Source organism: Rana temporaria, chromosome 5 (assembly GCF_905171775.1).
Source record: "Rana temporaria chromosome 5, aRanTem1.1, whole genome shotgun sequence".
NCBI lineage: Eukaryota > Metazoa > Chordata > Amphibia > Anura > Ranidae > Rana > Rana temporaria.
The window spans coordinates 182,927,148-182,950,852 of NC_053493.1; the positions used below are offsets into that span (position 1 = coordinate 182,927,148).

The following is a 23,705-nucleotide window of genomic DNA, read 5'->3' on the forward strand; positions in this document are numbered from 1 at the left end:
AGCCGTACCAGGCTGCATGCCCTCAACATGGGGGGGTTGGGTGCTCTGGGGCAGGGGGGCGGCCCCCCACCCTAAGTGAATGGATATGGGGTACATCGTACCCCTACCCATTCACCTGTAGGAAAAATGTCAAAGTTAATAAACACACCACACAAGGGTTTTTAAAATAATTTATTTTTCTGCTCCGGAGGCTCCCCCTGTCTTCTTTATTAGCCCTTTTACCAGGGGGAGCTTCTTCTTTGACGTCTTCGGGTGGGTGGGGGCCGCCGCCTGGTTCTCTTCCACCGACGGGGGGGGTCGCTTTTAAAAAAGCCCCCGGCGGGGGGGCTTCTTCTTCCGCTATCCCGACGGGTCTTCTCCGCTATCCGGGGGGTCTTCTCAACTCTCCGGGGGTCTCCTTCTATGTTCGCCGCTCTCCGCTGTTGACTCGGCGCACCCCGGTTCTTCCTCCAGCTGTCCGGTGCCTTCTCCTTCAGCGCTGAACATCTTCTTCCGTGCTGTGACATATTCTTCTTCCGGGCTGTGATGTCATCTTCACTTCTCCAGATGTTGACACGCCGGCTCTTCTCGCTGAAATGACGGATGCGTGCCTTGCATCGGACCTATATAGGCCTCACAGTCCCATCATGCTCTGTACCTACCCATGTGATACCTACCCACGTGGGTAGGTATCACATGGGTAGGTACAGAGCATGATGGGACTGTGAGGCCTATATAGGTCCGATGAAAGCAGCGCACCTGCCATTTCAGCGAGAAGAGCCGGCGTGTCAACATCAGGAGAAGAGAAGAAGAGAAGACGTCACAGCACAGCGGCCTGAAGGGAGAAGTAGAAGTCGTCACAGAACAGCGGAAGAAGGAGAAGGCACCGGACAGCGGGAGGAAGAACCGGGGTGCGCCGAGTCAAGAGCGGAGAGCGGCGAACATAGAAGAAGACCCCCCGGAGCGGAGAAGACGTCACAGAAGAGCGGTGAAGACCCCGGAGAGCAGGAGAAGACCCCTGGAAATCGGAAGAAGAAGCTCCCCCTGGTAAAAGAGCTAAAGAAGACAGGGGGAGCCTCCGGAGCAGACTAATAAAATATTTTAATACCCTGTGTTTTTTATTTGTGTTTTTACCACTTTTCCTCCAGGTGAATGGGTAGGGGTACGATGTACCCCATATCCATTCACTTAGGGTGGGGGGCCGGTATCTGGGGGCCCCCTTATTAAAGGGGGCTCCCAGATTCCGATAAGCCTCCCGCCCGCATACCCCGACAACCAACGGCCAGGGTTGTCGGGAAGGGGCCCTGTCCTCATCAACATGGGGACAGGGTGCTCTGGGGTGAGGGGCCGCAGTGCGCCCCCCCTGCCCCAGAGCACCCAACCCCCCCCATGTTGAGGGCATGCAGCCTGGTACGGCTCAGGAGGGGGGGGCCGCTCGCTCGTCCCCACTCCTTTCCTGACCGGCCGGGTAGCGTGATTTGGATACGGGTCTGGTATGGATTGTAGGGGGACCCCCTACGCCGTTTTTTCGGCGTAGGGGGTCTTTCCTTACAACCCATAACAGACCTAAGGGCCCGGTATGCTCCTGAGGGGGGAACCCATGCCGAATTTTTATTTAAAATCCGGCGGGGACTTCCCCCTCAGGATTCATAACAAACGCCGCACACGTGTAGAATTGGCGGGAATCCAAGTCGGATCTCCCGTCGCTTCTATGACGCGCACGTTGGAATGTGCTGTCACTATTCCAGTGAGTGCGAGATGTCGGCGAGATCTCGGCACCATGTCGCCGAGAATCAGCGCGATGCTGTCATGCTAAAAACACTATCACAAACACCTACTGTAAATTACAAATGTATAAAGGGATATCGCTCCGACCAGTGTGAGGCATCTGGGACCACCCACTTGGGTGGGAGGAATTGGTGATGACCCCTGGGAGGTCCTTTGCGGTATGCAATTGTGTATGGATGCTCATGTGTGCTCGTTTGTATATAAGGGGAGCCTGTGGAAGGGTCTGCATTGCTGGGCTCTGATGAGGTCTTTGTAGCCTCGAAAAGCGTCAGCTGGCAGTGACACACCTTCATTCCCCCCATCTGGAGTGTGGTTCGAGGGGTTTCTACTACAGTGTTGTCGACAAGCCTACTATGTTGCTTCCTTTGTGAGTAGTTTTTATTACATTTTTAATTCATTAACCACTTGACCACCAGGCCTATTCTGGCACTTCTCTCCTTCATGTGAAAATCACAATTTTTTTGCTAGAAAATTAATCAGAACCCCCAAACATTATATATTTTTTTTTAGCAGACATCCTAGGGAATAAAATGGCAGTCATAGCAATACTTTTTGTCACACCGTATTTGCGCAGCGGTCTTACAAGCGCACTTTTTTTGGATAAAAATCACTTTTTTGAATTAAAAAATAAGACAACAATACATTTTGCCCAATTTTTTTATATATTGTTAAAGATAATGTTACGCCGAGTAAAATGATACCCAACATGTCACGCTTAAAAATTGCGCCCGCTCGTGGCATGGCGTCAAACTTTTACCCTTAAAAATCTCGATAGGCGACTTTTAAAAAATTCTACAGGTTGCATTTTTTGAGTTGCAGAGTAGGTCTAGGGCTAGAATTATTGCTCTCACTCTAACGATCGCGGCGATACCTCACTTGTGTGGTTTGAATACCGTTTTCATATGCGGGCGCTACTCGCGTATGCGTTTGCTTCTGCGCGCGAGCTCGTCGGGATGGGGCGCTTTAAAAAAAAATGTTTTTGTTTTCTTTTTTATTTTTATTTAGTTTTATAATTTTTTACACTGAAAAAAAAAAAAAAAAATTTTATCACTTTTATTCCTATTACAAGGAATGTAAACATCCCTTGTAATAGAAAAATGCATGACAGGTCCTCTTAAATATGAGATCTGGGGTCAAAAAGACCTCAGATCTCATATTTAGACTTAAATGCAAAAAAAAAAAAAAAAAATGTCATTTTTTCAAATGACAAAAAAAAAATGTTTCTTTAAGAGGCTGGGCGGGACTGACGTTTTGACGTCACTTCCGCCCAGCAGAGCTATGAGGACGGGTGAAGGAGATTTCTCCTTCAGTCCCGTCCCCGCTCAGCTGCCGGACACATCCGATCCCCTCCGCCGCTACCGACGGCTCCGGTAAGCGGCGGAGGGCGCGGGAGGGGGGGGCCCTCTCCCGCCACCGATAACGGCGATCTCGCGGCGAATCCGCCGCGGAGACCGCCGTTATTGTGTACACCACCGCCCCCTGAAAAGATGAATATCTCGGTTGTGGCAGCAGCTGCTGCCGTTATCGAGATATTCAACTTTAAAAACGGGACGTCTTTTTGACATGGGGCGGTGGTCAAGTGGTTAAATTGTCAACGGTATCACACTAGGCTGGTGCGCCTTTTTCTTCTCTCCCCTCCTTTATGTTACTAGGATATCCCCCATCCATGAAGGGCAGCAAGGCCACTGTCACCGGTTTTGGCAAATTTTCCATGGAACATTGATCACTGGACAATCCACTCGTGCACAGGAGTTTTTGTTTTCTGTGTCTAAAGCCATCAGTCCCTGGGGCTTTATGTAAAGGGAGGGCTTTATTAGCAGCCTGAAGTTCCTGATATGAGGGAGGTTGAGCAAGGGCTTTTAATTGTGTGGTAGTCAGAGAGGGGAGATGCTTGAATTAATGATTATATAAGTTTAGGGTCGGTAGGTGTAAGTTTTTGTATAGGTTGGAATAAAAGGAGCCAAAACAGTTAATGTTCTTTGGCTTGATGAGTCTGGGACTCAGAGGGTCCAAAAGTTATGGAATGTTGTACTGTGCCGTTCTGCGTTTTATATTGTGCCAGGATTCTACCCGCTTGTTACCCTTGGAGTACCATGTGAGTAAGTTTTTTCAAATTAAAATCATTTTGTAAATAAGAACTAAATTTGCTCCGGAGTTTGCAAAGTTCAGTGAGGACAGCTTCTGAAGGGACTAGTTTGTTACGCCTTTCTAAGGATCTGGTGTTCTCTAGAAATGCATTGATGGTCGAATTAGGCTGCTTCTTCTCCTCCTGGGCCCCCAGTTTCAGTAATGTTTTTAGTGTGCATTGGAGAGGGTGGTTAATTACAGACCTGACCTGTTCCCTAATCTTAGCACTGAGCAGAAAGGGATTTAAACGCCACATTGTATGGGTTGTGCTGGAGAAAGTCAATGAAAGGGTGATGATGGATATGGGATACAGGTGCGTGGTCGGACCACAAAATTACTCCAATTGAGAAATCACATGTGTTGCAGCAGTACTTTAGAGGTCAGGAACAGGTTGATCTTTCAATAGGTTTTCTGAGTTGGAGTAGGAGTAGTCCTCCTTGGTGCCATGTTGACATCTGCAAGGGTCGTAAAAGTATTCTAACAGTAAAAGGGAGAAGAGCTATAGACCTTCTTCTCTTTGAGCTGGAGTTATCTAGTGAGGGACCAACTACTTTGTTGTAGTCACCGCACAAAATAATTTGGTCTCTGGGGTAGTGTTGAATCTTTTGAATGACAGTTTTTTTTTTAGAAAAAATGTTGATGGTATTTGGTGCATAGACATTAACAATTATCAGAGGCCTATTGTTAAAGGAAGCCAACAGTATTAGGAACCTGCCGAAGGGGTCTTGTTCTACATGCGATAGAGTAAAGGATACAGAGGAACGGACTGCAATCAAAACCCCCTCCTTTTTTTTTTTTTTTTATTGGCTTGAGATTGATAAATGTGAGGGAACAGTTTGAGTGCAGTGAGGTGGGTTGAGCGAAGAGAAATGTTTCTTGGACACATAGTATGTCAGTGCATTGGGTGATGGCTTTGTTCTATAGGAGTGAGTGTTTGAATGGGTTACTTATGCCCTTAAAGTGGGGTGTATTTCCGCGCCAACTGTGATAAGCAAAATTATTGTGTATAACAAAATTACTTATAATACCAAGCAGCTCCTCTGAAAACAAAATATATATGAATATATACTGTGCAATTGAATAGAAATGTGGAAGAGGGCGCTAGTGAGATAAATCACCTAATGTGAATGCTTCCTAGCAATTGAGACACCCTCACTAGGAGGATCCCAAATGGCAGGATAATACTAATAAATTAAACACTCAAATATATAAGAAACCAACATTCACCAAATCTCCCCCAAGAGATGTCCGGTGGGTGCACAATTACAATAAATATAAATCCGTGAGATAATGATATGCAACAAGCTAATATACAAAATAATAAATATAAAAAGTGAAAACAATTGCTGTGCAAAACAAGGGTGTGTGTCTCTTGATTGACACAATAGATAAACACAGTTCATAAGAGATCGCCTTCACAGGATACTTCAATTAGTGTTCGGGCAATGAATCCTGGTGATACTGCAGCCACCACCATCTAATAGAAACTTCACCCGATGTGCTCTTTACAGGGGATGCGCTTACCAGATTTTGTGGACCACTTTATTGAAAAAGTAGGTCTGCCAGGCTGAACAGGTTACAGTGCCTGTACACTATTCACCACATACTGCAACGATATTTGTACCCATGGTATCCCAGAATTCCATCCACAAAAAACAGAGATCTATAGTGCATTACCGCTTTAATAAAACATCATTAAAAACAAGCTGAATGGCCCCTTACTTGTGTGGGTGCCTGCCCGGCACTAGGACTGCATGCGTAGCGTTATGGTTTGGGTCTGAATCGCACAGGTCACCGTGTGGTCAGATGTCCAAGTCGTAGCTGCAGAGACTGTGAGCGGGATCAGCTGGGGAACGGAAATGTCAGACTAAGCCGCCAACATATGTTTCGTGGAATCCACTGATGCCCCCCTGATGACGTGGATTCCACGAAACATATGTCGGCGGCTTAGTCTGACATTTCCTTTCCCCAGCTGATCCCGCTCACAGTCTCTGCAGCTACGACTTGGACATCTGACCACACGGTGACCTGTGCGATTCAGACCCAGTCCCTAACGCTACGCATGCAGTCCTAGTGCCGGGCAGGCACCCACACAAGTAAGGGGCCATTCAGCTTGTTTTTAATGATGTTTTATTAAAGCGGTAATGCACTATAGATCTCTGTTTTTTGTGGATGGAATTCTGGGATACCATGGGTACAAATATCGTGGCAGTTGCAGTATGTAGTGGATAGTGTACAGGCACTGTAACCTGTTCAGCCTGGCAGACCTACTTTTTCAATAAAGTGGTCCACAAAATCTGGTAAGCGCATCCCCTGTAAAGAGCACATTGGGTGAAGTTTCTATTAGATGGTGGTGGCTGCAGTATCACCAGGATTCATTGCCTGAACACTAATTGAAGTATCCTGTGAAGGCGATCTCTTATGAACTGTGTTTATCTATTGTGTCAATCAAGAGACACACACCCTTGTTTTGCACAGCAATCGTTTTCACTTTTTATATTTATTATTTTGTATATTAGCTTTGCATAGTTACATATCATTATCTCACGGATTTATATTTATTGTAATTGTGCACCCACCGGACATCTCTTGGGAGAGATTTGATGAATGTTGGTTTCTTATATATTTGAGTGTTTAATTTATTAGTATCATCCTGCCATTTGGGATCCTCCTAGTGAGGGTGTATCAATTGCTAGGAAGCATTCACATTAGGTGATTTATCTCACTAGCACCTTCTTCCACATTTCTATTCAATTGCACAGTATATATTCATATATATTTTGTTATACATTTCTACTTATGCCCTTAGCATTCAGAGATATAATTTTAAGTGACATAGCTACAAAGTATGAATATGTCAGAATGGCACAAATAAAATATGTGGTTTGTTAGATTTGAAGGGTGCATCTGCGGTCCCTATGGGGAAACAATGGATTTACTATGTTAACTCCTTCACATAGAACGGCTGGCCTATAGCTGCAGGAAGGCAGTGGGTAAATTTACCCTTATATGGCAATTATGGTTGGGGGAATCCTAGCCTAGCACCACCACAATTGGTAATGGATAGACTTCTTATGTAGACCACTTGGGGTGGCTGGGGGGAAACTACAGCCAGAATGTGTTAATGGCCATGCACCTGACCCAAGAAACCATGGGGGTTGAAGAAATGATTTGTTATATGTAAAAGTAAAAAAAAGCTATAGTTGCATTGTAGAGTGTTATTATTTACATTATATGGACTTATGTTCTATGCTTTTTCTCTTGCACTATTTGGTAAGAATGAATGTATTGATTATATGTATGAATTGAGCGATTTGTATAATGGAGATGCTAAAAAAAATGAAGGATGCACTACATGGTCTAAACGAACCAAAGGTACAAATACAGTGTTTGCACACCGTCAAAATATGAAAAGGGTAGTGTCCACAGAACAATTATGGACTATGCTTTGCACACTATAGCAGTGGGACAAGGTGAGTTCACAAATGTGGCAGCTGCTCTTCCACGATCTTAAAAATGTAACATCCAGCAAAAGGCATTGATTTCCATAGTAGGTTTGTGGGCAGTAGGGGCAACAGAAAACTAGAATGTGTCCTATGTAGCTTACATGTTGGTAATTTTAGAAGACGTCTCATCAGTGGGAGTCTTGGGTGGAGGGTTAGCGTTATACCCCAGTTGTGCAGCTGTTTGATCACATCTTTGGGAGTTGAAATGGAAATGAGCTGATTCTAGTATGTGGTTAATGGCTTCAAAGGGAACCCCTATTTCAATGTGATCTTGTGCTCCATGAGTATTAATTGGTGCAATTGCCGTATGCACCTGCGAGGTGGCTGCTGAAATATCATTATAGAGTGAGATTTTGTCCACCCTTGCACAGTGAAGCATGCACTCGCAGCTCGCTGAACAAATTTAACAATGCCGAACCAGACTGAACTCCTGCGCATGAGTGACAGCATCCCTGGCCGGCTTCAGAGTCTCGATCGCTGGCCGGTGATGCTCTCACTCATGAGAAGTTCAGTCTGGTTCGGAATTGTTAAATTTGTTCAGGGCCGAGGGGTTGGGAATGCCACATCGCTGGAGCTGAGGTGAGTATGGTTTTTCTCGAATCTGCTAAATTTAGTTTTGACAGTTAAACTTCAGTGACCTCTTTTCATAAGTTAATTGCCAAGAAAAATGTTAGTTAACAAATTGTAATCGTATATTCAGTAATAAGAAAATATTGTGTTGCGCTGATAATCAAGTAAAAAATTGCATACATATATATATATACCATATACATAAATAAGAACCCCCTACACCTCAAATCAGGGAGGTATATGTGCAAAAGATAAACAAAAACCACTCAAAAACTATAATGTGAAAAAATTCAAATAGAACCAGCAAAAATAGTTCATGGAAAAAACACAGTTCAGTACATAGGCTAATAGGAGACAGGTGTGAGATTCACATTCCTCTGGTGTGCAGCTGTCATTATAGCGAAAAAAAAAAAAAAAAAAAAAACCTTTTCCTTCTGGACTCCCCGATTAACACAGGATATCAGCCGCTCATAAGGAGAAAAGAAAGATATATGGTGCAAATAACGTAATAAAATGGGAAATGAACCCTGCAATACAATGATTGCACTCACGGAACCTCGATGGTAAAAAGGCTCAACTGCAATCAGTCATTGAACGCCGCTCAGTGCTACGATCTCCTCAGAAGGACGGATTCGACCGTCGATCGCGTCACTCGGCTTCTCCCCCACGCGTATCGTCAATAGCCACTTGACTTATTCATGGGTCAAGTGGCTATTGACGATACGCGTGGGGGAGAAGCCGAGTGACGCGATCGACGGTCGAATCCGTCCTTCTGAGGAGATCGTAGCACTGAGCGGCGTTCAATGACTGATTGCAGTTGAGCCTTTTTACCATCGAGGTTCCGTGAGTGCAATCATTGTATTGCAGGGTTCATTTCCCATTTTATTACGTTATTTGCACCATATATCTTTCTTTTCTCCTTATGAGCGGCTGATATCCTGTGTTAATCGGGGAGTCCAGAAGGAAAAGGTTTTTTTTTTTTTTTTTTTTTTTTTCGCTATAATGACAGCTGCACACCAGAGGAATGTGGATCTCACACCTGTCTCCTATTAGCCTATGTACTGAACTGTGTTTTTTCCATGAACTATTTTTGCTGGTTCTATTTGAATTTTTTCACATTATAGTTTTTGAGTGGTTTTTGTTTATCTTTTGCACATATACCTCCCTGATTTGAGGTGTAGGGGGTTCTTATTTATGTATATGGTATATATATATATATATGTATGCAATTTTTTACTTGATTATCAGCGCAACACAATATTTTCTTATTTATTCACTTTGGTTTTGTGCACCTCACGTGTCTGCAGCTTATCTTTAGTATTTTATATGGTTTTAGTAATAGCGCTGTAGTACCTTTTTACATAGTATATTCAGTAATAATTTTGCAGAATGTGTTTTGATCTGTGTAATGTTATAATCTAGTTGTATGTATGTACCTTTTCTCTAGGCCAGTGGTCTCCAAACTGTGGCCCTCTGCTTGCCTTTTTCAGCCCTTGGGGCATTATTCCTCCCGGTGATACTAGACTATTCTGCCCACTGACACCAACAATGGAGCACTATTCCTCCCCCCTAATACCAAAGATGGGCCACTGTTTACTCCCACTGATGGCAGATTTATTTTTTTATTTCTTTCTCATACATCACGGGACACAAAGCAGCATAGTAATTACTTTGTGGGTTATAGAGTCTACCTTCAGGTGATGGACACTGGCATGCCCAAGACAGGAAGTCTCCTCCCCTATATAACCCCTCCCATACTGATAGTACCTCAGTTTTTTTTCCGCCAGCTCTAAGGTGGTGGTCACCGTTGAATTGTACTTCCAAAAACGCTTCCCTTGTGGCTTAAGCAAGCTGTTTCCGGATCCGTCCAAAGTGCTTCATAGCCAGAGTGGACGGTAACCGGGCCTCGGTTGAGAAGAACGAGGTTTTGCCTGTAATGCCTCTTATGAGGGCTGGATCCTGGGTTCCAGTACTTTGGTGCGACCCAATACCAAAAGTTTTCTGTCAGGGTGCGGTACAGGTCCAGGGGTGTGGTGTTCCTGTCCATGGACCCCAGTCCCTGAAGGTCTGCGGACTTAGCCCGCTGTGATGGGTGAAGTTTGGGCTGTCAGTGTTCAACAGAGATCTGCAGCGGGGAAAGATAAGTGAAGGTCCTGACCGAACGTGGTTTAGCCAGGAATCCTTCTTTGAGCTGTTCTAGCATGCCTTGGGTTTCTGCCTACGTTCTGTTTCTCTAGTCTGCTTTGTCAGTCTGAGTCTGTTCCTCTTAAAGCCTGGGAAGGCATCCTTTGTGACAGATTTCTCAGCCCCTGATTAAGGCGTTTTAGTATATGCCATATGTAGTTAAGAGGGTTCTTGCCTGTGGTTCAGCGGCATTACTTTCATAGGGGGAGGCTTCTCTGGTGCTGTGTGTCCGTTCACAGCGTGTCTCAGCTGGCTCCCCACACTGTTCCTCCTTGCTGGAACGAGGCAGCGGTACGTGCACATCGGTGTCACGTGCACGGTCGCGTGACACACAAACACACACGCGGGATGTGTTTTTTGTTTTTAGCCATGCTACGTGCGGCTGACGGGGAAGGCGGAGCTGCATAGCTGGGGCTGCAAATCGGCTGATGCGGTGCACCCTAGCAGGTTTAAAAAACTTGGTTTCTTTTTGTCATCCTGCTTGTCGTTAGGACACAGAGGAGCTCTGCACAAGCTCTTGTGGGGACAAGAACAGGCTATACAGTCAGTACAGACAATATTGATAATTGTGAAGGCTGATGACTACAGGCATTCCCGGGCACATATTTAGCTCTGCATCAGGCTGATTTTGTAAATAGCAGCACATTTTGCTGGTCTATATTAAGCGGTGGGTGCATTTTGTTTTTTTGGCTGTGAGTACCTTGGCTTTGTACCTAGGACTATGCCTTCTAAAAGCTCTGGTAATAAAAATCCTAAGAAGCAGAGGGGTTAATCATCGGGCTCTGAGGATCTCGGGCATGCTCCCGCTGGTCCATCCTCTCCTGGTAAATTGGAGATGGTTGCCCAGGGTGAGCCATCTGGGTTGTTGGGTGCTATATCTGCCCTCGGCCCACCTGTTCCAGTATATGTAATGGAAGAGGCTTTTACCTCAGCCTTGGTGGGGTTTGGAGCAGAGATTAGCGGCATTAATCGCAGCTTCTCATCCGGAGAAAAAATGCATCAGGTCTTCCTCTCCCCCCTCTGAGTTCCTAACAGCAGAACAATTATCCCTGGATGAGGTTGACTTACCCTCAGGGGATCAGGCTGAGGGGGCAATTTGACAACTTTTGCTCTGAAGAATCCACTCTGGAGGAACCCTTTTCCGCAGTCTGAAAAGTTGCTGGTACAGTCTCACGGAGATGGTTCGTTGAGCATTTAAATTGCCCCTATCAGAACCAGCATACTACTTCTGTTTCTTATTTGGGGTGTCTGCAAGCTCCTCAAACTACTTCTTTCCTGCTCATCCGTTATTAGAGGGACTCAGTTTATCCGGATGTTCCCAATCCTGACAAATGTTTCTCCCTCCTAAGAAATTTTCTATGTTGTATCCTATGGAGGAGAAGTTGAAAATATGGGGTATTCCTGCAGTAGATGCTGCTATCTCCTGTGTGAACAAAACTCTGACTTGTCCTGTGGACAATGTACAGATGTTTAAAGACCCAAGGGATAAAAGACTGGAGACTTTGTTGAAAACTTCCTTCGCTACGGCTGGGGTGGTAGTTCAGCCCGCAGTGGCTGCCATAGGTATCTGTTAAGCTGTGAAGGATCAGATGAAGCAGGTTTTGAGAGATGTTCCAGCTCAGCAGGTTTACGATTTTGGCCGACCTACCTAAAGCATTATGCTTCGCAGTAGATGCTATTAAAGATTCAATACATCAGGCCTTTACGCTATTGTTGGTACACATGCGTAGGCTACTATGGATAAAAAACTGGTCAGCCGAGACGTCTTGTAAGAAGCTTCTGGCTGGTTTTCCGTTCCATGGACAATGGTTATTTGGAGAAGATTTAGGTAAGTATATTCAGAGAATTTCTAGTGGGGAAAAGCACGCTTTTGCCAGTCAAAAAGAGGTTTAGGGGCCCCTCTTTTAAGCGACCTACCTCCCCAGTTCCAGGGACTTAAGCCTCTAAGCAGTTCTGACGGCCTCCTGGACGGTCAGGTATGGGAGGAAAAGCTCAGGGACAAGCCCAGAGTCGCAAGAAGCTCTGGAACCATAAGCCTGTCAAGCCAACTCCTAAGTCGACATTATGAAGGGTCGCCCCCACTCAGTCGGGTGGGGGGAAGGCTTCAGCGGTTCTCAGCGACTTGGCGGGAGAGGATTCAAGACAATTGGGTCCTCTCGACCGTGTCTGGCGGGTACAGGCTGCCCCTCGCTTTTTGACATTAAGCGTCCAAAAGGATCCGGCAAAGATAAGGTCTCTATTTCTGGCATTAGATCTATTGTCCCAAGGGGTGATCATGGAGGTACCGGTAGAGCAATGTTTGGTTTTCTATTCAAATTTCTTTATGGTCCCAAAACCGAACGGAGATGTCAGGCCGATACTAGTGTCTAAACCAATTCCTAGTTATCCGATCCTTTTGGATGGAATCAATTCGGTCAGTAGCTTCCTCCCTATGGGGGGGGGGGGAGAGAGCTGTTGGTGCCCATCGACGTTATGGACGCATATCTGCACATACCGCTTTTTCCCGGCCATCAGAAGCTACTGCGCCTTGTGGTGGAGCACCGAGGGTATTCACAAAGGTGTTGGCGCCTCTGTTGGCCAATCTAAGATCTCAAGGGGTGTCTATAATGGCTTATCTGGATGATCTGCTACTAATGGAGCACTCAGTTGCCAACCTAAAGTTGGCTGTACGCAACACGGTCAGGTATCTGGAGTCCCTGGGTTGGGTCCTCTATTTGGACATATCGGCCTTACAACCAGTAAAAAGGCTAGAATATTTGGGGCTGCTCATAGATACAGACCAAAGGAAGATTTTCTTGCCCCAGTCAAAGATCGCTTCCTTAAAGAAGCTGATTCACATGGTCAGTGCAAAAAGGCAACCATCCATTCGTCTTTGCATGCGGCTGTTGGGAAAAATGGTGGCCTCATTCGAAGCCGTCCCGTATGCCCAATTCCACTCAAGGAAATTGCCGAATGCCATTCTGTCCGCCTGGAACAAAAAGGTCCAAGCTCTGGACTTCCCAATGTCTCGGTCTCCAACAGTACGTCAGAGCCTTTATTGGTGGTTGGTACCCCAAAATTTGCAAAAGAAGTCTTTTGTTCCAATCTCATGGAAAGTGGTGACAACAGATGCCAGCCTTCTAGGATGGGGTGCAGTCCTGGGGAGGCTGTCGCAACAGGGGAGGTAGTCGGCCCACGACAAATATCTCCCCATCAATTTGCTGGAGATTCGAGCGGCACGCTTAGCCCTGAGAGCATGGACATCCGAATTACATGGTTTCCTGGTCAGGATTCAATCGGACAATGCCACGGCGGTGGCCTACATAAATCACCAGGGCAGCACCAGATGTCGGGTGGCCCAAAAGGAGGTGGATCAGATCGTGTCCTGGGCAGAAATTCATGTCGCTTGCATATCCGCGATCTTTATCCCAGGGATAGAGAATTGGCAGGCAGACTTTCTAAGTCGCCAACAACTATGTCCAGGGGAGTGGTCTCTTCACCCCGACATCTTACGGGCCATATGTCAGAGATGGGGAAAACTAGATGCCTAGAGATCCACATCCAGGTTTAACTCGAAGGTGGACAAATTTGTGTCCCGGACCAGAGATCCGCTCGCCTGCAGAACGGATGCGCTGGTGTTCCTGTGGGACCGGTTCTCACAAATGTATGCTTTTCCCCCGTTGCAGCTGTTACCACAACTCCTTGCAGGATCAGGTTAGAGGGGAAACCGGTAATTCTGGTGGCTCCGGCATGGCCCCGAAGAGCCTGGTACACAGAAATTGTAAAGATGTCGGTAGGGGATCCGTGGACCCTTCCGCTTTGTCCAGACCTGCTCGCACAAGGGCCCATATTCCACCTTTCCTTATGGTCTGGCTATTGAATCCCACATCCTAAGGAAAAGGGGACTCTCCAATTCCGTGGTGTCTACCCTGATTAATGCTAGAAAACCAGCATCCAGACTTGTATATTACAGGGTATGGAAGGCATATGTGGCCTGGGGGTGGCATCCTCATATATATGTCATAGGTAGAGTTCTTGACTTTCTACAGTTAAAGGTAGACATGAAATTGGTTTTGAGTACCATCAAAGGGCAGGTCTCTGCCTTGTCTATATTTTTTCAGAGACAATTGGCTACACATTCGCTGGTCAAATTTTTTTTACAGGGTGTGTCCCGTATTAATCTGATTAAAACCCCTGTGTGCCCGTTGGATTTGAATCTGGTTCTGTCTGCACTACAAAGACAGCCTTTTGAACCTCTGCCCCACATTCCCCTAGTCCTTTTGACCAGGAAATAGGTATTCTTGATGGCTATTTCCTCTGCCAGGAGGATGTTGGAATTGGCAGCCCTTTCCTGTAAGGAGTCATATCTGATTCTTGTACTAGGTGAAACTCCTGCGCTGTATAGGATGTAAGTGAGGGGGAGTGGGCCAGAAAGGGGGTGATGGGGTAGGTGAGCGTGAAATACTGCAGCAAACAGCAAAAAAATGTCCTCTCAAGACAAGGAATGTTACTGTGAAAATGGTGGGAGTGTCTGCGCTGTGGGAACCTGGAATGGGGGAGGGAAGGGAAGGGAGGGGAAGGTGGACAGAAAAGTGTAACCCAGTGAGGTGGTGGGGTGTACTTCGACAAAATGGAAGTGACCTACAATTGAAATGGGTGTGATCTAGCCCAAACTGTGTAGAAGGAAACACACATGGAGGTCTACAAATATCAATAATAAGTAAACCACGGTTTCAAAAAGAACTCCTGTGATGGATGGGGGAGTAGGCAAAAAGTAAAATTGGCAGGACTTAGAAATATAAATTAAAAGAATGAAATCTTGTGGACAATGATAAAGTGCAATCCAACAACCAAACAAATATAAAGTGACAAAATAGGAAAAAAGGGTGTTTAAGTGTGGGAGATAGCAAGCTCAAATGAGTGAAGGTGTGTGATCAAGTGAAGTCCACACACCGTGCACCCTTCACCGATAGTGAATGAAACAGCTTACCTCCCTGTTCTTATACAGACCCAGATGAATCACTGTGCCAGCTAGCTGTTTAGATGGATAACTGCTTGTCTGATCTCAATCGTGGTACATACATAAAAGAACAATGGTATAGGTGTTGTAGCTATGTCTTCTTATGGGCAAAGAGGAGACAAAATACTCAAAATAAGAGGTGGTTTGGCTGTCCACTTACACAACTTACACGGGTGTGTAGGGAGCGTGTGCCTATCTCCACGAGCGCCGCACTCATATCCTTGTCCACTTCCAGCTGTCAGTTTCTCCCCTTAGTATCACTCGAGCCGTCCGCTCATGGCGAGATATGAAAGGCAGAAGTGGAAGAAGAGAGGGGGGCACATCGCGTGGAACATGCAGCAAAGTAAATTTATTAAAACAAAAAAATGGTCGGTAAAAAACTCACATGGGGCAGTCTACAGGCGGTCACGTAGCCACGAACACCGCGCTCGTCCACCGTCCGTCAGGTGATTCTTCATAAAGATAGAGTGGTTTTGCGACCTCATCCGGTCTTTCTCCCTAAGGTCGTGTCAAGTTTTCATTTGAATTTAGGATCTGGTTCTCCCTTTTTTTTTTTTCAGAACCTAGTTCTGCGATGGAAAGGTCACCACATTCCTTGGATGTAATGAGGCCAGTTAAGATCTATCTTAAGGCTACTGCTCAGATTTGGAAGACTGATGTTCTGTTTATCCTGCCAGAAGAACCCATAAAGCATGGGTGCTCAACCTGTGGCTCTCCAGCTGTTGCAGAACTTCAAGTCCCATCATGCCTCTGCCTTTGGGAGTCATGCTTGTAACAGTCAGTAGCTTGCAATGCCTCATGGGAATTGTAGTTCTGAAACAGCTGGAGAGCCACAGGTTGAGCACCCATGCCATAAAGGGTCAGGCTTTGTCAAAATCTACTATTTCTAAATGGATTTGGCAAGTTACTACTCAAGCCTATGGTTTGAAAGGCAAGGTTCCTCCGTTTAAAGTGAATGCGCACTCCACTAGAGCAGTGGGCACTTCTTGGGCAGTGCATCACCAGGCCTCCATGGCTTAAAGCGGAGTTTCGGCCACAATTTCACTTTTTAAATATAAATACCCCTGTAATACACAAGCTTAATGTATTCTAGTAAAGTTAGTCTGTAAACTAATGTCCGTTTTGTTAGGTTGTTACAGCATTTAGAAACTTTATAAAATAGAAATTGACTGGGGCCATCTTAAGTGTGGGCATCATGAAGCCAGACTGTATGACTTCCTGGATTTCAGCCTTGCAGATCTCACACATGCTCAGTGCTGCACAAGCAGTGTCAGATCAGGTTTCAGCACCTGTGCTGTCCAAGTCACATGATTCTTTGAGACTGGGGAGTGCACAGACTCCTGAAAAGTTACACCCACTACATTCCCAGGAGTCTGTGCGGTGCATTAAGCACCTAGGTGCAGGAAGTGGGAAGATTAACTATTCTGCCTAGCAACAACACTTTGAAGGCATCTAAAAAAAAAAAAAAAAAAATTTGTAAAAGACTAATGACATTTTTTTAAAACTACTGATGTAATGTTATATTTATGGGTGGAACTCCACTTTAAGTTTGTAAGGCTGCGACTTGGCCATTATTACACACATTCACTCAATTTTATCAGTTGGATGTAAGAAGGCATGAGGATATCACCTTTGGGCGCAATGTGCTGCAGTTTAGGTCCTCGCGTCCGATGGCACCCCGGCTTGTTTATGCTGTCTCCCTCCCCTCATTGGCATTGCTTTAGAACATCCCACATAGTAATTACTATGCTGCTCTGTGTCCCGTGATGTACGAGAAAGAAAATAAGATTTTTATAACAGTTTACCTGTAAAATCCTTTTCTTGGAGTACATCACGGGACACAGAGCTCCCGCCCCTCTTGTTTGGGGATATTGGGATACTTATTGCTTGGCTACAAAACTTAGGTACTCCCAGTATGGGAGGGGCTATATAGGGGCGGGGAATTCCTGTCTTGGGCATGCCAGTGTCCATCACCTGAAAATAGACTCTATAACCCACATAGTAATTACTATGCTGCTCCGTGATATACTCCAAGAAAAGGATTTTACAGGTAAGCGGTTATAAAATCCTATTTTTCCTGCTGGCCAGTCTGGCCCCCTAAAGTACAAAGGACAATAATCTGGTTCTTTGTTTTAGAGAGTTTGGAGACCACTGCCCTTGGCCATTTTTGTGCAACTCCGGTTTCATAACTGTTTTTGTCTTTTAGTTTATTCTCCAGACATGCCTTCCCGGCTTCCAATACAGGACATCTGTGCTGGCCTAATTACAAGTATTGGCACTGCAATTAGATATTGGTTTCACTATACATTAGTGGCCTTTGCCTGGCTGGGAGTTGTACCACTTACAGCATGTAAGTATGAGATATAGCCATACATTTGTAAATCATACGCTAATATAAATAAATAAATATATATATAATTTACAGTGTGTGTGTGTATGTATGTATGTATGTGTATATGTGTATATATGTATGTGTATATATGTATGTGTATATATATATATATATATATATATATATATATTAATAATAAAAAAAAATTATCATGTTGTAAGCATTCTTTAATGCCTCCCCCCCCCCCCTCCAGAAACTTTATTGGACATACCTGCGGCTGAAGTGACCACCTGTCACTGTGGCTGTATCTGAAGAGGCGGCTCACAGTTTTGGATTAATTTTGTTTTTGAGGATGAGAACAAAGGGAGGAATGGGATGTTGGCGGTGCTAAATAGAATAATTTCTAAAGTATCACAAATAAATTTATTTTTAATAATTTATTAAAATATAAAAATTTTAAAATTCATGCAGCACATGATACACATTTTAAAAACAATTTTTGTCAGAACTTGGATATTCGGGTTGCTGGAATTTCCCAAGTTGAACAGCTGGTCGGTTTGAGATGTTTTTAAACCCAATATATTTCGCCGTAATCGGCTTCTTCAAGCTTTCTGAAAGCGACCAGATTTATATAACCAGCTCTGAACAAAGTAGAAAACAACATGTAAGAATTTTATACATCATGAATTCAACTATACATATTAGACAGCACAGTACAAATAGAGGAGATAACTTCATTTGAAAAGGACCTACGCTGACCTGGCATCCCGGATGGGGAGGAAGACTGACACCAATCCTGGAGAGCCCCAAGGCCCTGAGAACGGCTCAAACCACAAGGGGTGAAAGGCCCTACACCGAGGCACCTAAGCTGCGTAGGGGCAAAGGCCGGACCATAGGGAGAGAGATAGGGACCAAGCTATAGGGAACACATAGCACCTAATGAATATCATGTTACAGATCAATAAAGAGATTGATTAGTTGCTGAAGGAAAAAATAGCACTTACTGCATAAGGCAAATTTATAACGCACAGAAGGCAGCCAAAAACTCCGTCTTATTGAGCACAGGAAAAAGGAATGTACCTGATCACGCAGAAAAAAGAAACCGAAATAAAAAAGTATAATAAAGGAAGGGTATTTTTAAATTATATATTGTTCAGGTATGAGAGTATATCTGGTATGATATACTCTCATACCTGAACAATATATAATTTAAAAATACCCTTCCTTTATTATAATTTTTTATTTCTGTTTCTTTTCTTTATCGTACATCACGGGACACAGAGCGGCATTCATTACTATATGGGTTATATGGAGTACCTTCAGGTGTAGACACTGGCAATCTCAAACAGGAAATGCCCCTCCCTATATAACCCCCTCCCATAGGAGGAGTACCTCAGTTTTTACGCCAGTGTCTTAGGTGTTAGTCATGGTTTAGCTTGCCTCCGCATCCTTGGGATTAGGTGAGCTACCGGTTCTGTCCAAAAAAGCCTCAGCGCTAAAGTGGTCAGTAACCGGACCCCAAACCCTTGGGGTATAGCCCATAATGCTTTTCTTTTTAGAGAGCTGGACCCTGGGCCCAGAACTTAGAAACCTTTGGGTGCCTAATGCTTTCTGTTGCCAGGGTGCTATATGGGCCCAGGACAGTGGATCCTTCATAGGAACCCAGGGCCTGAAGGTCTAGACATCCCCACGGAGATGGGGGAAGATTGGGCCTCTTGCTTGGCAAAGTCCTGCGGCATGGAGCAGGTAAGTGAGGGGAAAACTTGCGGAACTTGGTTCTTAGCAGGTTTTTTTCTGGGGGGTCACAGGGGACATGCCTAAAGTTATGCACTGCATCTGGCAAACTAGTCACATATCATAAAGATAGGATGGCTCTCTATGTATTATTCCCCATAAGATGTGACCTCCCTTGTAGTGTTGGAAAAGCATTGAGTGGGGCCTGTGTTATATAAAAATATATGTGTGTGTCAGAGAGCTGTGCTTACCTGCAAGCCTCCAGGCGATGCTTCATTCAGTCTTCCTCCTCAGAGCCTGCAAAGCAGGCAAAACGCTGACCTCCTCATGGTTCCAGGCTGCAGGCTGCAGTTTGCTGGAACAGAGAGGTCCCTTCCTCCCAAATCCCCCCCCCCCTGTCGGGAGGGGCATTTCCTGTTTGAGATTGCTGGGGGGGAAGGGCGGGTCAGTGGCTTAAGGAAGGGGCGGCCCTTCCTTGTTTGTTCCATTCAATACTTTGGAACTGAGGAGAAAGACCAGAGCGGCAGCAGGGGGCGCCGAGGACACACAGTGGCCAGAAAGGATATTGCAGTCTTCAGAGGACTGTTTTTTCAAGCCTAGAAATAGGCTGTTTCTTTTCCATCTCATAGTTTTTCTTTGCAATACTACTCAGGGGGACAGAATGTTTTTTCTTTCCTGGATTTGAAACAAAAACGAAAAAAAAAAAAAAAAAAAAGGTCATCTAGGGGAGAGGAAGCATTTTTTATCCCCCAAACAGGTGTTTGGGCAATTAACTTTTATAGTTCCAAATACCAATAGGTAGCAGGTGTACCTCGGTATTGTACCATGACGCTGCTTTCCCCACAGGGAGCCTTGGGGCCATCGGGATCTGGGGCTGGAGCTGACGCGGGTCAGTCCAACCCTAAGATGGTCACGGAGGAGGTATTACTCACCTCTGTAAAAGAGATGCAGAAAAGCATGGGTAAAATGATAGCCGCAGCTATGCGGGGCAGTAAGCGGAATAGATCTCCGTCGCCCGAGCGCGGACCCTCAGAAGAGGAGGTCCTTTCCTCAGGGGAATTGGACGACCTCTTGGACAAGGACCAAGTAGGTTCAGGGATCGAAGATCCGGATACAGAGGAGTCTGGGGCAGTCTCCCTGAGGGAGAGCTGGTGGATTCAAGGATTGTCGGACTTGGTCCATAGGGCATTCAACTTGCCAGTACCAGATCTCCAGGTATCGACGGTTTCAGCTTTGGGCTCACTGAGGGCGCCTCAAAGCAATGCTGTGTTTCCGATCCATCCTCTATTAGAGGGAAATTTGTTCCAAGATTGGAACAAGCCAGATAAGATCTTCTTACCACCTAAAAGGTTCTCTGTCCTATATCCTATGGAAGAAAAATTTTCCAAAAGATGGGCTACTCCTGCAGTGGACGCAGCCATCTCATGTGTTAACAGATCGTTAACATGCCCTGTAGAAAACATACAGGTGTTCAAGGATCCAGTTGATAAGCGCTTGGAAGCACTACTTAAGAACTCCTTCACTACTGCAGGGGCAGTAGTACAGCCAGCTGTGGCTGCGATTGGGGTCGCTCAAGCATTATCGGATCAATTTAAACAGATGCTTAAACTTATTCCGGCCCAGCAGGCAGAAAAATTTTCGGATGTCCCTAAGGCCATATGTTTTACGGTAGACGCAATCAAGGATTCTATCCAGCAAGCGTCACGTTTATCGTTATCCCTTATCCATATGAGAAGACTCTTATGGTTAAAAAGCTGGGAGGCTGAGCCCCCATGCAAGAAGCTCCTGGTAGGGTTCCCCTTCCATGGAGGACGACTCTTCGGAGAAGACCTAGATAAATACATTCAGACCATTTCTAACGGCAAGAGTACTCTCTTGCCAACTAAGAAGAAGGTTCAGGGACCTGCGTTTAAACGACAGTATTCCCCTGGGCAGGGGCCCTCTAATGCCAAGCAGTATCGACGGCCTCCTGCAAAAGCAAACTTCGGCTTCAACAGCAGATCACAAGGACAGGCTGTTAGAGGCAAAAGGCAGTGGTTTCGCAAACCAGCAAAACCAGCCCCCAAGCCAACCTTATAAAGGGGCGCCCCCACCCACGAAGGTGGGGGGAAGGCTGCGACTCTTTTCAGAGATTTGGGAAGCCAGCATTCCCGACGAGTGGGTACGGTCTTCCGTGGCCACAGGCTACAAATTAGATTTCCTAAAGGTTTCCTCCTCCTCATTTCCAGAAGTCGAGGATTCCAAACGATCCGGAAAAGGGAGCCGCATTAAGATCGGCATTAGATCATCTACTTTCCCAGGAAGTAATAGTAGAGGTACCAGTCCTGGAACAGGGGCTGGGTTTCTACTCCAACCTATTCATCATCCCAAAATCCAATGGAGATGTCAGGCCAATTTTGGACCTAAAGATGGTAAATGCATATCTAAAGATCCGCTCATTTCGGATGGAATCCGTGCGGTCAGCAGCTGCCACACTCCAGAAGGACGACTTCATGGCGTCCATAGACATAAAGGATGCCTACCTTCATGTTCCAATTTATCAGCCACATCAAAGATATCTACGCTTCATGGTGGCTTCGCGTCACTTCCAATTCGTGGCGCTTCCCTTCGGGTTGGCTACGGCCCCCCGGGTGTTCACGAAGGTCCTAGCTCCGATCCTAGCCAAGCTAAGGATCCAAGGGGTCACGATCCTAGCATACCTGGACGACCTCCTAGTCATAGACCACTCGTCTCCCGGCTTGGAGCGAGCAGTGGCCCTCACGGTCCAATACCTCGAGAGGTTCGGCTGGGTCCTAAATCGAGAAAAGTCAGCTTTCCAGCCCACAAGGCAGTTGGAATATCTCGGCATGAGATTAGACACAGAACAACAAGGAGTGTTCCTACCTCTGAGGAAGGTAAAAGCCATCAAGGAATTAATCCTACTGGTTCTAAGCAAGAAAGAACCGACTATTCGCCTATGTATGAGGTTACTAGGCAAGATGGTGGCCACATTCGAGGCGGTACCATACGCCCAGAGCCACACTCGCATCCTACAGGCAGCCATCCTGTCAGCATGGAGCAGAAGGCCACAGGCCTTGGATATCCCGTTGCCGCTCTCATCAAGAGTCCGACAAAGTCTGTGTTGGTGGTTAGACCCTCAGAATCTACTGAAGGGGAAGTCTTTCAGCCCAGTGGCTTGGAAGATAGTGACCACAGACGCCAGCCTGACGGGCTGGGGAGCAATTTTGGATGGTTGCACTCGCCAAGGTACTTGGGCAAAGCCAGAGAAGCAGTTGCCCATCAACATCTTGGAGCTCAGAGCTGCTCGACTAGCCCTCAGGGCTTGGACGTCAAAATTGCAGGGGTTCCCGGTGAGAATTCAATCAGACAATGCCACGGCCGTGGCATACATAAATCACCAAGGGGGAACCAGGAGTCAAGCCGCTCAGAGAGAGGTGAGCTTGATTCTCCTATGGGCAGAGGCTCATGTGCCCTGCATATCGGCAATATTCATTCCAGGAGTGGACAACGTTCAGGCGGACTTCTTAAGCCGCCAGACTCTATGGCCGGGGGAATGGTCTCTGCATCCACAAGTCTTTCAAGCACTCTGCCAAAGATGGGGAGTGCCGGACGTGGATATCATGGCATCGAGACTCAACAAGAAACTAGACAGGTTCATATCCCGCTCAAGGGATCCGATGGCCTGCGGAACCGATGCGTTGGTTTGCCCTTGGCATCAGTTCAAACTTCTTTATGCGTTTCCCCCGCTCCAGTTACTACCCCGCCTGCTGCGCAGGATCCGGGTGGAGCACATACCAGTCATCCTGGTAGCTCCAGCATGGCCCAGAAGGGCATGGTACTCACTAATCTTAAGGATGGTAGTGGGAGACCCGTGGACTCTTCCTCTACGGCCAGACCTGCTATCGCAAGGTCCGATCCTCCACCCTGCCTTACGGCATCTAAATTTGACGGCCTGGAAGCTGAATCCCTGATTCTCAGGGGTAGAGGTCTGTCTCAGAAAGTAATCTCTACCCTAATCAGAGCCAGGAAACCGGTCTCTAGGGTGATTTATTACAGGGTCTGGAAGGCCTATGTAGGCTGGTGTGAGTCCAAGCGATGGCTTTCTCGCAAATTTACCATCGATAGAGTATTAAGTTTTCTCCAGCTAGGAGTGGATAAAGGATTGGCATTAAGCACAATCAAAGGACAGATTTCTGCTCTGTCAGTGTGGTTTCAGCGGCCGCTGGCCACCCACTCGCTGGTTAAGACCTTCCTTCAAGGGGTCTTGCGTATTAGACCTCCAGTTAAATCCCCGCTTTGTCCGTGGGATTTAAATCTTGTTCTGTCAAGTTTACAGAAACAACCGTTTGAGCCGTTGGCTGATATTCCTTTGGTTCTACTGACAAGGAAGTTAGTATTTTTGGTTGCCATAGTTTCCGCAAGAAGAGTTTCGGAGCTGGCAGCCTTATCCTGTAAGGAACCATAGCTTGTTTTTCATAAGGACAGG

General features: G+C 45.9%; 1 protein-coding gene across 4 annotated transcripts in view; it reads left to right on the forward strand.

Moving 5' to 3' along the window:
• The window catches only part of MARCHF6 (membrane associated ring-CH-type finger 6), a 1,325,445-nt gene that overhangs the window by 258,410 nt on the left and 1,043,330 nt on the right, over positions 1-23,705 (forward strand). For all 4 annotated transcript variants that reach the window (XM_040351967.1, XM_040351966.1, XM_040351964.1 and 1 more), the window contains exon 4: positions 17,360-17,503. In XM_040351967.1, coding sequence (XP_040207901.1) covers positions 17,360-17,503 — 144 coding nt within the window. The remainder of the gene's footprint in view (positions 1-17,359; positions 17,504-23,705) is intronic.